Here is a 16,468-nt window from a genome sequence, read left to right as displayed (position 1 = left end):
GTTTCTCACTCAGACCGGATGTAACCTATACATCAGGACAATTTTTACTTCTAATATTAGAAAATAGTAAACAAACCCCAAAAGAAACTAAACAATATATGTCATAGACTTATGTGATATGGGAAAAGCAGGATCTAGCAGTACTTGTTATAATTTTACAGATGGATCCTAAATGACTGACTGATTAAATGACTAGACTGTAGCTCCAATAAGGATTTCCCCCATACAAAAATTGCATTTTGAAAAGCTTCATATGCCAATACAAACTGCAGTTTTATTAGGTTATGGCAGATGGCTAGATGACATTAATTCACATCCGTGACATTCTGCAAAACTGGACAAATCAACACTCAAAAGGCAAGAAATAGAATTAATGAAAAATGAATGTGAAGAGCAGCATGCACTATGGATTACAAGCACAATCTGGGATATTGAACATAAATTAGGGATATATTCTAGTGTTTGATTGGTAGATGGGAAATATGATATTTGGAACTTTCTATCAAAATATAGGTGTGTTTTACTCCAATGTCAATCTGCGAACCCTTGAGAGATTACTCAAACATAACCAAATCTATTACAGCCACAAAATACTGTTTCAAACTTGTGTGTTTAGTGTTAGTCCATCATTCAACTATAGAGAACATGTCCCCGGTGATCCTGCACATTTGTTTTAATTTGTATCACTGATTGGGTCTTTAAAGCCAACTATGGATACTATTATTAGCACTATTATTACTATTAACTGGGGTGACATTTTGTCAAATTCCACATGCCTCCTTATGACACATATAACTAAAGCTCCGCTCATATTGCCACTGACAGCTGTCAACAACCCCATCTCCCCTGGGTCTCTGACCAATTTTAGAGCTGTTTTGACAGCACTTTGATCTTTTCCAAATGGTTGTAGTATTAAGACTTTACACAAAACATGAAGCTATAACATCGACTAAGACATCACTCCAAGCCTCTGACTTAGCTCACAATGTGTTGTATCAATCACCAAGTTGATACGATAAGCAATGTCATGCACATTAGTTTAACGGGAAATTTTAATTTACTGACATTTTATGTCCTGCCTTCTAAGATTTGAGTTGAGACAAGATATCTGTGTTGCAATTAACTATCAGACATTTAAACACAAGTATCCAGTGAAATGAAAACATTTTGTACACGGAGAACAAAGTTACAGTTTATTTTAGTTCTGCGTTGATCAACAAAATGTTTAAATAATTAAAGGATATTAAAGAGAACATTGTGTTTGCTCAATGTTGAGCTCTGTCTGTCTCGGTACAGTATATGTAGGTTATTAAGAAACAAGACTAAAAGAAAGATATCACTAAGGTCAGACAATCATGATACAACTATTGCAATAGTAGTGTAATAACTTGTCTTTGTTTGTTTTTTTGCATTGAGAGTAAACATCCAAGTGGCTGGGTATACTGATGTCAATCAATCCTATAAGGCCAGGCACCGAAAAGTCGATCACAATCTCATGTAAATCAGGTATTTTTGGTTAAAAAACAAAAACAAAAAATGTAACAAAACAAAATCACCTCTGTTGAAAATCCCATGATTTGAAACAGGAAATATTCTATTTCCTATGGCTATAAAACTGATATTAATTCAAACAAAGACTGCATTCCAAGTAAATCTCAACAGACATTAATCATACTGATCTGTAAGGCTGAGACACACATTCTCCAGGCAATGTGGAGGGGCAATTTCACCAATAATACATTTCTGACTAAGTATTCTATCAATCAATCAAGACAATATTTAATGTCACCCATAATGTCTTTATCCCCGTTTGTCAGTATCAAACTCCTAAAATCAACTGTTATCACTTACATTTCCAGTCTTACATGTCAATTTTTACATTCCTCAAGATTCTGAGATATACGTACCATGACCCAAAATATTGGGTTAGGGTCATTGCACTGCAGAGATCCTAAAACCTTGAACTTATGGAATAAATGCTTAAGATTGCCCTGTGTAAAATTGAAATGTCTTTCAAATATTACAGATCTCAATTGCCTCAAAAGATGCACCATCACTCATGAACTATGGACACAAAACCAATGGCAGTGTTTAAACACAAGAGTAGACCGCACAAAGGCGCACATAGTACCCTTACTCATCCAAACTTCTGACTTCTGAATTTAGCAGACTACTGAACAGTTACATTGAACACCACATGCAGTCATTTAAAAGTAAATGCTATAAATTGTGCTTGGTTATTGGACTAGTTTAAGGGACAAACAATATTTTAACTGTGTGTGTGCATGCATGTTTTATATTGTGTGTTTTGAAGCTGTTTTCTATGATATCGGTATATACCAGTAAGGTACAGCAACTATTCTTGAAGAGATTGTCATTTTAAAAAAGCCTACCGGTAATTTGTGAACATGAGTCATGTCATTAAAACAACTTCATTATGTGAATAGGAACGTGCATATCACAAAATTAGAGGTAAAATAACTAAGATGCTAAGCATGGCATTTAAAGAAAAACTTTGTTAACTTGTGGTTACATCATGCTGATGTACAAACGGTCGACAGTTGGGGCCAGGTACCGAACTTGAAATAGTGGTGAGCAGCCAAGTGACCACATACACCGATATAATATCATTTGTCATTTGACAAAAATCTAAAAACATTTGTATAACTCTTCTCAGGGGTCAATAGGCTAACAACACAGTTCCACTGACAGGACAGAGTGCACATTCTCTGGATTCTCAATCTGTATTTTCTGTCAGCTTGCTGGTCAACTACAGTCCTTTGTTAATAGAAGGTGCATCCCACAACCTCCCAATCTCACTTAATAGTCACAACACCCAACTAAATTCTACTTAATGCCAAACAAATACTGCATAGATAATAACCAAGAGAATAAAAAATAGTGGAATACAATATAAAAACTAAACAAAAAAAACTTTAAATACTGTTAAACATATACAGTGGTTTCAAATACATTTGCTGTGCTGGTGAACATAACCACGTTATTTGTAAACGTTCCAATTCTATAATTGTGTGCATAAAACATAAATACTAATATTTTACAATTTCATCTTTAGTGTTGAGTGGACAATGTCCAAAATGTGTGGTTACAGTATGTTACAGCATCCTGACCAAAACCTTGACTTTTTCTACCTTTAGACATATAAAATCTACCACAGTGGTTCTCAACCTGTAGGCCGGGGCCCACTGGTTGGCCATGGGGATATTGCAAGTGGGCCCAAAAATAATCAGCAAAACACCAAGATTTGAATGTAATGTAAAAAAAAGGAAAGAAAAGTAGAGAACCACTGGTCTATCACAAAAAAGATATTGCATGCAACATGTAATTTCTGATTACATGCGCTGATAATTCTATTCTCCTATATTATGATCATGGGTCTAATGATTTATACCAATATCTACTGTACAAGCTCATAACATGTCACGCTGCGATGAATTGTGTACTTGTAGTGAGCTTGTAAGAGTGGCTATATATTTCGGGTGCTTGGTACAGCACACATTATAAGTATAACTTAGGCTCAAGTCAAAACTATGTGTAAATGTATGTATATGAATAAGAACATCAATTTGTTTTCCTATTCAAAGTTCTGTTCTGGAGATATGGTTTCTGTAGGACTGGACTGACAAGCAAATGGAAACAAACCATCATAACATCCATAAGATAATCTGCTTAAATGTCTCAAAGTGGTATGAAATACACATTCTCATTCACCTCTTACAGTTAACATCATATCAAATACATCATGCCAACGATAACATAGAAACAACAGCCTAGAAACATGTTTCAGCCCCACATTGTATGAAAACACTGTAAACAGTTATTATACATGAGCAACATTTGGAGGGGAAAAGTCTTCCTATTGATTAACACTAAATTGAGCAGGGACCAGATGGATGATAAAAAGCCAATTTATTGCAATCTGCTAGTTACCAGTTAAAATTCCCAGACTGGCTGAGGAAGTCTGGGTTGTAAAACTGAAATTTGAAAACAGAGTGGACAATAAATAATAGAATGTTAGTTGGTCATAACTTTAGGTAGAATTAGCGAACTGCATTGTCTCTCAATGTTGCTCATGTATCTAAACCTTAATAAGCTGAATATTATAAAACCCACTGCTACAGTTTTGTTCCCTGCCCTTGAGTAGGCACTTATTCTGAACTAAACGTTAGTGGTCTTGTTCTTGCCCTTGGGACTGCCTTTACTTTCTGTTGACTTCCTGCCAGGCGAGTTTTGAGTGCTTCCGGACACGGAATGTTTAGTTGCAGGTGTTCCACCAACAGAATGTTTAACAGCAGTGGCTGACTGATTGCTACCACTGCTGTTGTTGTTGTTGTTGTTGTTGTGGTTTGTGTTGCCACTCAATGTTTCCATAATGGATCTAAATGTTCCAAATGGTCGTTTACCTTCAGAACCGCCTGCAGGAGTCCTCTCTTTCCCATGATGCCCCTTGGCTGGCTCTGCTTCCTGGTTGGAGCTCTTGTGGATCTGCTCGTCAAAGGTGACTCTCAATTTAAGATTCTGGGATGTCTTCCTGCGAGATGAAGGGGACTTCAGGGCACTTTTGGGACTAGTGGCAACTTTCTGACCATTGCTGTGGTCATGAAACTCACCAGAACCATCTGCCGGTTTACCATCCATAGTCTCTGGATCACAAGACGTTGGAGAACGGTTGCACCCAGCAACGTCAATGGATTTGGAAGCCCCATGAGCAGTAGAGGAAGAGGAAGACGAGGGGAGGTGCTTTTTTGTCACCAAATTGAGATTATTTGTGACTGGCTCCTCCTCTGTGATTGGCAGGTGGGTAGGTCTATCAGGGCGTGTCGCACCTGCAGATGGGGCTCCAGGGTTTTTACCCTCTTCTGGTGGGTAAGTGTCTGAATCTGATTCACTGAGAGAGCGCTGCATGATTTGTTTGAGTCTTGCTAGTTTGAGCTCTCTCTTCTCGACTAGACCTACTCTGCGGCCTCCAGGGGGACCCCCAGGAGCCACAGAGCCACCGGGACCCTCTCTGGCTAGGCTGCCAGCTGTGGGCAGCCTATCTCTGGGACATAGTGTCTCCGACATGTCCTTTCCCAGGAGCTGCCGTATCACTGAGTCTGGAGCTACACACCCTTGTCGAACAACCCAGTGGCTGTCTCCAGGAGTGCCCTCTGCTGTCAGTGTCATCTCTGACCACGCCTCCATTGAGGGCTGATGGGAACTGAAGTCCAGAGAGGGAGAGAGAACATCTCTCTTATTTTCACAAATCAGTGTTGGCAGGTAAGTTGTCAATGACATGCACAATTGCACACCTACAGTACTTCCACTGGCACTTGATACTATTACTACCAATTATAAATGTAAAATTATTCGGATGGCATTTGCCTAAATAAACCTTGTTTTGACCAAGAATGCCATCTAGGACAAGGAATAGGAGATACAGGCGATTGAAGACACAGATAGAAGGGGTGTTTATGGTGACGACGATCGAAGATGGCGCGACCCAGTGTTATGACAACAACAGCTAGCAACCCGATGCTAACGTGAGTAGCATTGTGACTTGATCAATCGAAAGCGCTATAAAAGCGCAATTGCCATTGATCTACGGCAATGGCGTTGAGGGAATCACCTATGCCATCATGCATAGCGGGGGTTGCATTTCCTTTGTTTTCATCATAGTTGTCTTTCACGCCTCTGAGTGTGACTAGTCTTTGTTTGATGATCTCTGACTGGGACCAAAAGGAAAACAACTAGCATGATGATCTCTGACTGGGACCAGAAGGAAAACTAGCATAAACACAACAGTTTTTACAAAATCTCATTGCTTATATACACCTTTCTTTGAGATTTACATTAGATAATAAAAAATCTGATCTTTTCTCCCCGTTTCCGATGTTTTGAAAATCATGTGATCTGAGCCGATTTCCGATCACCCGATCCGATCGGGACAACCCTAATATCGACAACTTTCGCTGTTTGATTTGTCCTAATCTCTCAAGAAGAGATTCTGCAAATTGAAAGGAAACAAGCAGCAGATTGGATTTGTCCTAATGTTGGTGCTAAATAACACTTAAAGTCACTGCCAGTGACTTTAAGCCGCTTTAGCTCTGAGCAGATCCACATGGGCACGCATGCAACTCCAGGACGCACGCAGATTTTTGGCAGAGAAAATTGGATCGCCTTGTCTTTTTTTGTTTGTTTTTTTCTTCATGGGACCCCAAGGCGGCTGGGCCCCGGTACAGCGCACCGGTTGCAATGTCGATATTTATGACACTGGCTGAGATATTATCGCAGCAAATTGTAGGTTGTGATTTTAATACCTTTGTGGTGTTTATTTATGATAATAACTGGACAGAATTGGCTAATTTCTTACATTCTTTCACAGATTTTACTGTAAGAGAGAGATAAGAATCTGCGTATTCTGTGAAGAATTTCCCTTTAATAGGACAATGACGTTTTTGTTTGAATTAAAACAGTTTTGGCATTTGGGAAAGTAAACTTTCTCAGCTAATGACACCATTTTGATAAGTAGTCTTTCACCCTGGGACCAGGGCTTAATAATACTGTATACTATAAACATACTCCATGGGAAGACCACTCCCATTTGGGGTTCTGATCTGCAGTGTAAGAAACCAGTGTTTTGTGAAGGTAGGCCAGAGGGGATGTGTGCTGTGCATGTGTGTGTTTGTTACCTGGGTGACCTGTTGGGTGTTCCTTCAGTCTTATTGGGATCCAGTAAACTCTGCAGTTGGTTCTGTAGAGCCAGCCTCTCTGTGGCTTGTCTGCAGGTGGGACAACACGCATGTGTTTATCGTTTTCAGCTTGTAGGTCAGCTATTTTACCTATATTTATATTTATCTCCGAAATGTTTTGAAAATGTACAAATCTACATTTTTTGAAAGTGGTAAACTCTTGTCCCTCTTCTGGGACTGGTACACGCTTCTCTCTCAGAAACATTGTCTATGCACTTTGGATATATTAGGGTTTTATGGCCACAGTGATAGTAAACCTACCATGCCATGTGTATTTTCGGCATATACAGTAGGTAACAATGTAATAGAACAAGTGAAAGAATAAACAAATCACACATTTGTAAAAAATAACGATCTACAAACAACGCATTGTGATGCGACACATTGTGAACTTTTAGATCTGCTATTTTTGATACTTTACTACAACTAAGTTTACATAGGGCAGACATGGTTAACAGTAATAGTGTCAGTGTGTGTGTGTGTGTGTGTGGGGTCGGGGGGACTCACTCATTGAGCTGCTTGGTAAGTTTGACCACCTGCGAGGCCAGAGACATGCAGGTTTCAACAACAACCAGGTAACGTGCACAAGTGGTGTGACCCTGCCGCTCGGCACTCTGGGAAGACCTCTCTCCCTGCTGGTTCTGCACTGTAACATTAGAGCCGTACTCTACCAGGGTCTGGAACGGACACACACACACACGGACACACACACACACGGACACACACACACACACACACACACACACACACACACACACACACACACACACACACACACACACACACACACACACACACACACACACACACACACACACACACACACACACACACACACACACACACACACACACACACACACACACACACACACACACACACACACACACAGTTTAGAACAGGGCTACTGTAGAATCACAATGTTTTGCTCAAGATCAGGTAGTCCGCACACTAATCTGACCACAGCAGCTGGACATACTTCCTGTCTGGCAGCTATTCAATAGTCTTATTCGCACTACAGTGCCAGCCAAGGCTCACTCATTATCCATTGTATTTAACTTTTATATTTCTGTCACTGCACTGTACACAGTAAAAATCCAACCAAATGGACCCATGAGCTCCCCACTGTCCCAGTTACACATACACACATAAATTAGCCCTAAGGGCTCTGAGAGTAAGACAGAGTTACGACATTGAGGGGGCAGAAAACCCCCTCAATGTATTCAGGTACTCGCGCGAGCCCATAAGCTCCAATGCATTCCGTAAACTTCCGGTTGTCCCTTTTCAATAGAAGTTTATGTAGAAGAGCCTGGCCCCATGAAGTGAACGGAGTTGTCGTAATTCTGTCTTACTCTATGGCTCTGGTCCTGTGGAGGTGAAGTATCGTCATTCCAGACATTTGATTGGTGGCCAGGTTGGCCCATGAGTAATCTCTCAAGAACAGATTTCGAGCTGCACTACTGATTCAGATTTCAAATTTAAATGGATACAAACAGCAGAAGGCGTTTTTTCCTTTTTTTTTGTAAACGGGTTCTCAGATTGGCCCACAGGAAACAGGCATGACTGATAACATCGGGCCCTCCAGACAGCCCAAAATAAAACACACCAGGCCTTTCACAGAACCCTGAGGTGTTAAAATGAATGCAGTTCTGTTGTAATATATTGTGTATTATTTGTGTGGTATATTGTATAAATCTGAATGCATTTAAGGCAGAATGCTGCTAACAATAGGAAATGCTGCTCACACGAGCTGTGGGTAAGAAAATATTGCATGGTTTCCATTTATACTGCAGCCACTGAGATGGAGACTTGAGTCTTACAGTATGAACCTCACTCTCCATATAACCACCTATTAGAGATCTGTGGATGAAGTTTTTTGTCACCCGCAACCGTAAATTAATTATCCGCCCGCTATCCAACCGCAACCCAAAAGGTTGAGTGCACCACTCAACCTCAAATAAACAAAACTACTTCTTCAAAACTACTTCTTCTACCTGTAAACAGGTGAGGTGTCCATACTGGGCTGCTACGTGAACTGCAGTGTTCCCATGCTGGTCTACTTCATCCAAAGAGATGGCCTGCTCCTGCATGAACTGCAGCAGCCACAGCAACACCTTTTCCTGGAGAGAGCAAGAGATGGAAATCACACACACAGACCTCATTAAAGTGTGTGTAACTAATTTAGTTAACCACTTACAATACATGTAACCACTCAAACCATAGTATATACATACATATTTTCACTGTTTTTCCTATAATGACATCTGCAAGCTGCCGCAATTCTTAGGGAAGAAAAGTATGCTGGTTACCTGCCCGTATCTGCCAGCATAGTGGATCAGACTGGGGTGTTCCCTGGTACAGCTGAGCTCTGCTATGGCCTCCGTTTCACTCACCATCCACCTCACACACTCCAAATGGCCATTCTGAAAGACATGTTTTTCAAGATTTCTCCAGCTTAATTGTTAAGTTTTAAATGACAACCTAGATTGTCTGCTGTCCCAATACAATGTATTGTTGTCTATTGCTCCTTTTGCCCTACCTTGACCCCCAGGCCTGCAGGAGTGAGTTGCTGGCTGTTGCGTTCATTGAGGCCGTCCTCCCCCATCAGGGAGGTGAGGTGCTGGAGACAATCGGCATGGCCCTGGGAGGCTGCGATATGGAGCAGGTTGTTCCCATCCTCGTCCCTGATCAACTCCAGGTTGTCTGCTGCTAGATGTGGCTACAGAATATAGTAGAGTAGAGTGCCCATTAACTGGCTTATGGCCAGCCTAATTAACAGTGGATTGTGCCTTCTGCCTGCACTATTCATATGTTTAATTCGCCATTTTAATGCCAATAGAAAAAGCTGTGATATACACACTACATCTCATTTTCACACGGCAATCCTATAGTATTAGACACTCAGTCCTGAAGGTGGCGGTAACGTCACCATTATGGCGATTTTGACCAAATGTCACACGATGTCACTTCCAGTTTAAGGAACAATAACATCCGGTACTAGCTTTGGACTGTGCAGCACTATCAGATGTCCAGGATGCTAAGTGATCATTGTTTTTTTTTATAACTAAGTCAAATTAAGCTCTAATCAAGCCCAAAATATCGCATTTTACGCAGCGATGCACATAAAGACCACGTGCGTGCGTGATCGACCGTGCACGCGCAGATTTCGGCTGGTTTTAGGTAGATTACATCGGCCGTTAGCCAAACAAGCTAAAAGTTGCTACATTTTGTTATATTAAGCTCCCAATTACAGGGGATTAAGATCTAAGACAGATTCTACAAATGTGTTCTATTTTTTATTTATTTTTAGAAAAAACCTATGTAGCTATATTAGTGGTCCTCAAAACCTTTTATGTCAAGGACCCCTAAAATTATATCTATTTGGTAGCTAACAGAGCCTCTCTTATGAAGGGCACATTCACCAGGAGCAAGATTTGTCCCTCTGTGATGATGTCACACTCACCAGCAGCGAGATCTGTCCCTCTCTGATGATGTTGATGATGTTCTGGTTTCTCTTTGTCTCCTCGTCCACCTCTCCTCCTCCTCCTCCTCCTCCTCCTCCTGCTCCGTAGCCCCTGGAGACTCCTAGTGCAGGGGGCCTGCCCTTGGAGCTGTCCTGCCTGCTCAGACTGCCGCCTGGCAGAGGGAACTTCATCCCCTGGAGCTGACCACCTGGAGCCTCCACACCAGGCCTCTGGCTCTGGGAGTCTGAGTAGACTCTCGCTGACAGCAGCTTATCTGGAAATGAATCGGCATTAGGTAAATATATGGCTACAGCTGGGTGATATACTGTATCAAATTATTATTTGAACGTTTATTTATTATAAACGTTAACTTTTACTGAATACGAAAAACATTGATATTAAAAATGGAAAAAGCTATCAAATAACAGACAGAAAAGAGATGCCTAGACTACAAAAAGTGCACCTCGCAGCACAAGTCCTTGCCAGGTCAGGTAGGTTATTGTGGGCCAGTATGTTCAGAATGCATCGGCCTCCTGGTCGTGCTATAACAGGCATGTGTGACTTTCACGGCAATTCGGATGATTTGAGGCAGTTTTGTAAAAAGTCAGCCTCTTGGTGGTGCTGTGATAGGCTAATGTGAAAAGGGTGGCATTTCTTCCTCAGCGTAGTGGAAATGTGCATGCAAGGTTTCACGACAATCGGACGCAGCATTCAAGATTTGAGGCATTTTGTTCGAAGCGAACCACCCCTGCAAACTTTATGCATTATCTTTCTTAGCCAATCAGAATTGAATATGACAAATCAGACAGATCCCTCTTGATCACATGACTATAGAGATACTGAGTACCGATTTGGACACAATCTGTAGGAGTCAAAGACATTGTTTTACAAAAGTCGGCCTCGTGGAGCTATTACAGGCCGATCTGAAGAATTTCTGTTCTGGCATCCAGGGAATGTGTGAGGTTTCATGCAGATCTGGCCAACGGAGCCAGAGGTTAGCTGTTCACAGACGGACTAACGGACTGACGGATAGACAGGGTGCTAAACATAGTCTCTGCCACGTGGAGAAAAAAATACCTGAAAATATCAAAACATCGGACTGATTCAACTTTGTGTTATGCTGATAACTATTAGTGTTATGAAACATACCTGCATCAGAGAAGGAGGAGAGAGAGGAGGAGCAGCTGAGGTGTCCAGGGGAGTGGTGGTCAGGGAGGTAGGCTCCTCCTGCACCCGGGGAGCGGTGGAGGTGATGGTGGTGGAAGTCTGGGTCCATGGATTTAGACTTCCTCAGGTCTGACCACTTCACTGGCGACAGCACACAGTACTACAGGGAAGTACAACACACATGTATCGTATGCTGCATAACCACACATCTAAAAGACAAGCTACCCTGGCCTAGGTACTGACAGGGATACTACATACACTATATTATAACAGTACAGTACTACAGAATGAACAGGAATATGGTGGTATAGAGGGTATGCACGCGACATCATCATTATACCCGGGTGTTATGCGGGAACGCTTACTGAGAGGCAAAAAACGACTTTCTGACCTTGACCCATACATCCAAACAGAAAAGTCCTGCCACTCACTTTGCCACAAAATTTGCCACTGACTTTATGCATGTGCAGGTAGATAAAAGGAAAATGAGAGAGGGGAGAGCGAGAGATTTGTAAATGCCACAGAATTACACAACTTACTGTAGAACCAGTTCAGATGAGACGGCATAATTATGGTTGGGCACATAATTGAATTGAATGACTCTTATTTGAAACTACCACTAACAAACACGAGAGGTCCAACATAGTTGTCAGATCTTAGCAAGTGCAGGTAGTGGTTTCAAGGAAGGATGTGTGTGTCATGACTCATGACTCATAGACCTCCTCACCTGTGTCTGGGCACTGAGAGGCTCGTTGTGGGGAAGGGCTGAGCTCTTCAGGCTCCCTCGTGGGTTCCTCTCCAGGGTGCCTCCTCCCAGGTTACTCCCAGTGATGGAGCGCTTGTCGTGGGGCACGCGGGGCAGCGTGGACATCTGCTGGCTGGATTTAATATAAGGCACATCCAGGATCTCATCCATGTCCAGATCGTAGTGCTCAAGCTCTCCAAACAGAGCCTGAGGGTTGATGCCTCCTCCTCCTCCCCCACCAACACCCAAGCCCCTTGCCTTCCCCCCCTGACCGTCAGAAGAGGTTGAAGGCTGGGGTGGTTTATCCGTGCCCGAGTCCTCTTTGCTGTCTTCCCCCTGCTCTGCCGGTGCCTGCCCCTGTCCTTGCCCCTGTCCCTGCCCCTGGACTTTGCCATCCGAGTCGGTGTCATTGGTCTCTGGCTGGTGTTTCAGAGGGGAGACCCTCTTCACCGGGCGGAACTTGCTGTGGACATCAGCGAGGCCTGTGGGTTTGATGCCTCCTCCAGAGTGAGACGAGACACCACGGCTCCAGTTGATGGCTGGCACTGGGTGAAGCCAGGGGAGAAGTTAAGACATTTATATTTCCCTTTTTATTTAATGTACAGTATTTGAGGGTAATTCTGGTACATAGGCCATGCAGTAGAAGGAGACAGGGAAGAGGGACACAGATCATGTGGTGAACACATTATCTGACTGTCACCAGGACACCTGAACTTTAGTGTCATTTAATTTAAACTAATCCACTTCAAGCTAGTCAACGGCACTCTAATTTGTGTGCACAAGGATTAATTACTGCATATACACACCAACATAAGATTAAGCTATGCACAGCTTTAGTTCAGCGTAAATATAACTTCATCCTTAGTGGCAAGAACACTAAATACAGAGGGGGAAATTAGGTCGATATAGCTGATCTACAAGCTCATGTTGCGATGCATTGTGATGTTATAGATCAACATTTTTTCTTTATAAAATAGTGCTTACAAATGGTTCATCGGACTAATCAATTTAGATTATTAAAGAAAATCAAGTAGAATGTATTTTTGCATCAATTTGCCGATATATTTAAAACTTAAGTAAATAAGAAAATTGCTTCTCAATTATTTGATTAATTGACAAAGTAATCGATAAGAAAAGAATGGATATCTACAGCCATACTGAATAACACCATAGAAGGAGGCTTCAAGGGAGCTATACCTGGTCTCTCTTCTCCCTGGACATCACTCCTCCTTGACAGCTCTGGAATGCTCTTTAGGGACGTCACAGAATACTGCAGAGAGCAACAGAGAAAGTAAGGCTAATGAATAGCTCAGTTCAAATGAAAGTTCTCTTTTTCCTTTCCAATCTAGGTGCTGCCAAATTCGTATAGTCTCCCTCACTGCCAACACCTTCGTCTTGGAGAGGGTGGTTCTCAACCTTCAGGCCATGACCCTCCAAAAATTATCATATTTGAACTGGGGACCCCCAACCCTGATAAGCACTTGGAATGTAGTAGTTGAGGCATTACATTTTGTTTCACTCGGTTCTACAGACAAATATTGTGAGAATAACCGATCTACAAGCACAACAATGCCTCACACTGCGAGGCGTTGTGAGCTTGTAGTAGATCAGCTTTTTCACATATTTGCCTCTTTCTTGTATTATTTGACAAGTTGGCCAGTTCTTACAGTATAGTTTGATAGATTCATTTTAAATTATCACTTCACTGTCATCTATTCTTGTGTTGCACCGATTATTGTGAATTATGTTGCGTGAAGCATATTTACCAATTTCCTGTGGGCAGATTTGACCAAAGGTTGGTTCAATTCATGCTGCATGTATTTTTCTTTAGGTCACTGTAATTAATACTGACCACTGCATCATCAGAGAAGTCAATCTCATCAAGGTCCAGGTATTCAGGAGCTTCCATCTTCACACACCATCATCAGCCACAGGACTGTATGTACTGTACAAAACATACACGACATTACTGATATATAGTAGTCAGTAAAACACAGGACTGTCACATTCAATAGCCTTTTCTTACTAAATAAATATGTTGTGTCATACTGATACAATAGTGACACACATTGTGATTCTATTTTCAGGCTAATTTAAGTATGCTGTGGCTTGCCATAAAGAACAGATCTACAAGCTCACAACACATTTGTGTTATTCGTAGATCTGTTCTTTTAACAAGTGAAACTGTTGCACGATGGAGCAATGAGCATACATTAGAGTGGATTGTCCCTATAGCAACCGATAAATTAAACACAAAACTATCCGCTTTCTGATCCTGGATGTAGAAAACCAGACCAATGCTGTACAAACTACTTAATCCTCTACAAACGGCTTAATCTCTAGATCAAAGCCAACACAAAATTCTAGGATAATCTGGTATAATTAGACAGCAGTGTGACACTTTAAAAGGAGCATTTGACCACCCTAACATACAAACACAGTAGAGGGACCTTTCTTTTTATTTAACAAGTATGTATATTTAACATTACAAGTCCAGTATGTTTTAAAACATTCCAAACACAGTGCAGCTGTTTCAACCACTAAATAGCATAGTTACCCTTGAATGGTTACAGTAGGCTATTTGCTAAAATGGCTGGTAGTGTACTATACACACTTGCCAACTATAGCTGAAGATTTTCCAGTAGTTGGCTGGCGACTAGTGTTATTTCCCACCCTATGCCTGTGCTCAAAACAAAAGGATGGGTTCTCTTGCCTTGTAACCCAAACATAAGACATGTTTTTAACTCCCTGAGTGATTGAGCTCTCGATACAATGGCAACAGCTGGACAGGAGTTTCTAATGTTAGGGTTGAAGCTTCCAGAGCTTTATTTAGGATTGTAGTGTTTTCAAACACTGATCCCGTGCTTAGAATGTTACCCAAAAAAAAGGCTGTTTTCCATTTCAGCTTCAATAATTTATATCAATCAGCCCCTACTGCACAACTAAATTAACCATTGTACTCAATTGCTGTAATCTACCTCCTAGCAATTTGTAATCTTATAACAATGGATAACTGTACAACTATACAAATAACTTCAAATGTTTAGGCCAATCAAAGCTCTGTGTTCAGTTTTGTTCGATGGCAAAGTTGATAAATATGTAGGGTAGCCAAAGAGAGAAAGCGTGTGTGTACGTGTAGTGTGTGTAAGACAGTTTGAATGTCTAATAATTTTAAAAGCTAGCCTACTGCAAGCTACCGGTAACTACAAAAGCATACCTGTAGTGAAACTACCGGTAACTTGGTGGAGAATGGAAAAAGAGCTGTCATCCGAATGAGTAAGCCTGACTGTTCTGCTGAGTCCATTGGGTCTAGTCAGCAATTTAACCAGTGACTGTCATTATAGTACTTTAATTAAATAAATAAAAACTATATAATATAGGCCTATATCATACCAAAAATTGACTAAATGTACAGATAAATAATATCCAATGTCATGGTATATAATATTTCACATTTGATTAACTAATCAAAATTGCAGAAGTGTAGGCCTACGTGACTTGCATGTCATCATGAATTACTTTGATCTGTGTTCACACAGAAACAAGTTACACCAAAAGTGTTCCAAAACATTTGCACAACATAAGCAGATACAATAACCATAGGCTGCCTTCAAGTATTTCTACCTTGCAAGTTTGCCAGCTACTGTACTGTAGAATCATATACCTTCACAGGAAACGGTACATTTGGATGTAGCCAGTTTAGCCATCATTTGCTTAGGTCTAGCAAAAAGCAAAAGCTGGCTGGCTAATTACTTGAGCTAGATGGCTGATCATGGCATCCCAATAAGCTAGCTAGTTAGCTTGCTGGCTAGCTATAATCAGGCACTTGGAAAATTAGGTCAAAACAGACATGGTTCAGGTAAAACCGTTCTACAACACATTGAGCACACCACAAGACGCACAGACACAGACACGCACACAAAGACTTACTTTTCCTGAAAACAATTGGAGGACTTTAATCTATCGTACCTTATTGAAGATGGTGAGATGAGGAAAGTAATAGCTTGATAAACTGAGAGCAAGCTAAAGCGCTAGCTAGAATCCTTGGATCCAGCTGTTTTTTTCCCTTCTTGCTGTCTTGAAGCACAAAGGCTTTGACATATGGGGAGTTGCTGAGAGAGCGGAAGTGGGTCGGTCCGTTACATAGGTCCGTTATCCTTAGAATAAAACGCACGAACGTTACTTACACCAAGGGCTATTCGAACAATTCGTTTTTTCTATCTTAAGATATTCAGGGGGGGGGGACCAAAAAACATTTCAATGTGGACAATCTTTTTTCGTATGTACATGCATACGATTTACTTATGAACTAACATTTAACTAATTTGAGTAATTAGTTA

At 41.3% G+C, this 16,468-nt stretch overlaps 1 protein-coding gene across 2 annotated transcripts; it reads right to left on the bottom strand.

Annotated features, from left to right (window-relative positions):
* Nucleotides 1-231: 231 nt before the first annotated feature.
* Nucleotides 232-16,230, bottom strand: sncaip (synuclein, alpha interacting protein). 2 transcript variants are annotated; one of them, XM_080766541.1, is made up of 12 exons: nucleotides 16,098-16,230; nucleotides 13,981-14,073; nucleotides 13,326-13,398; nucleotides 12,111-12,673; nucleotides 11,366-11,543; nucleotides 10,216-10,490; nucleotides 9,292-9,471; nucleotides 9,062-9,175; nucleotides 8,747-8,872; nucleotides 7,260-7,429; nucleotides 6,693-6,782; nucleotides 232-5,221 (listed from the first exon to the last, which is right to left on the bottom strand). In XM_080766541.1, the coding sequence occupies exons 2-12, from the start codon at nucleotides 14,035-14,037 to the stop codon at nucleotides 4,180-4,182; spliced, it is 2,868 nt and encodes a 955-aa protein (XP_080622667.1). In that variant the 5' UTR covers nucleotides 14,038-14,073; nucleotides 16,098-16,230; the 3' UTR covers nucleotides 232-4,179. The 2 variants fall into 2 exon arrangements, with proteins under 2 accessions (XP_080622667.1, XP_080622666.1); XM_080766540.1 differs by having other exon boundaries at nucleotides 16,059-16,206.
* Nucleotides 16,231-16,468: the final 238 nt, after the last annotated feature.

This window comes from Protomyctophum bolini, assembly GCF_963924005.1.
Source record: "Protomyctophum bolini genome assembly, chromosome: 6".
NCBI lineage: Eukaryota > Metazoa > Chordata > Actinopteri > Myctophiformes > Myctophidae > Protomyctophum > Protomyctophum bolini.
This window is presented reverse-complemented; position numbering and strand designations above follow the sequence as displayed.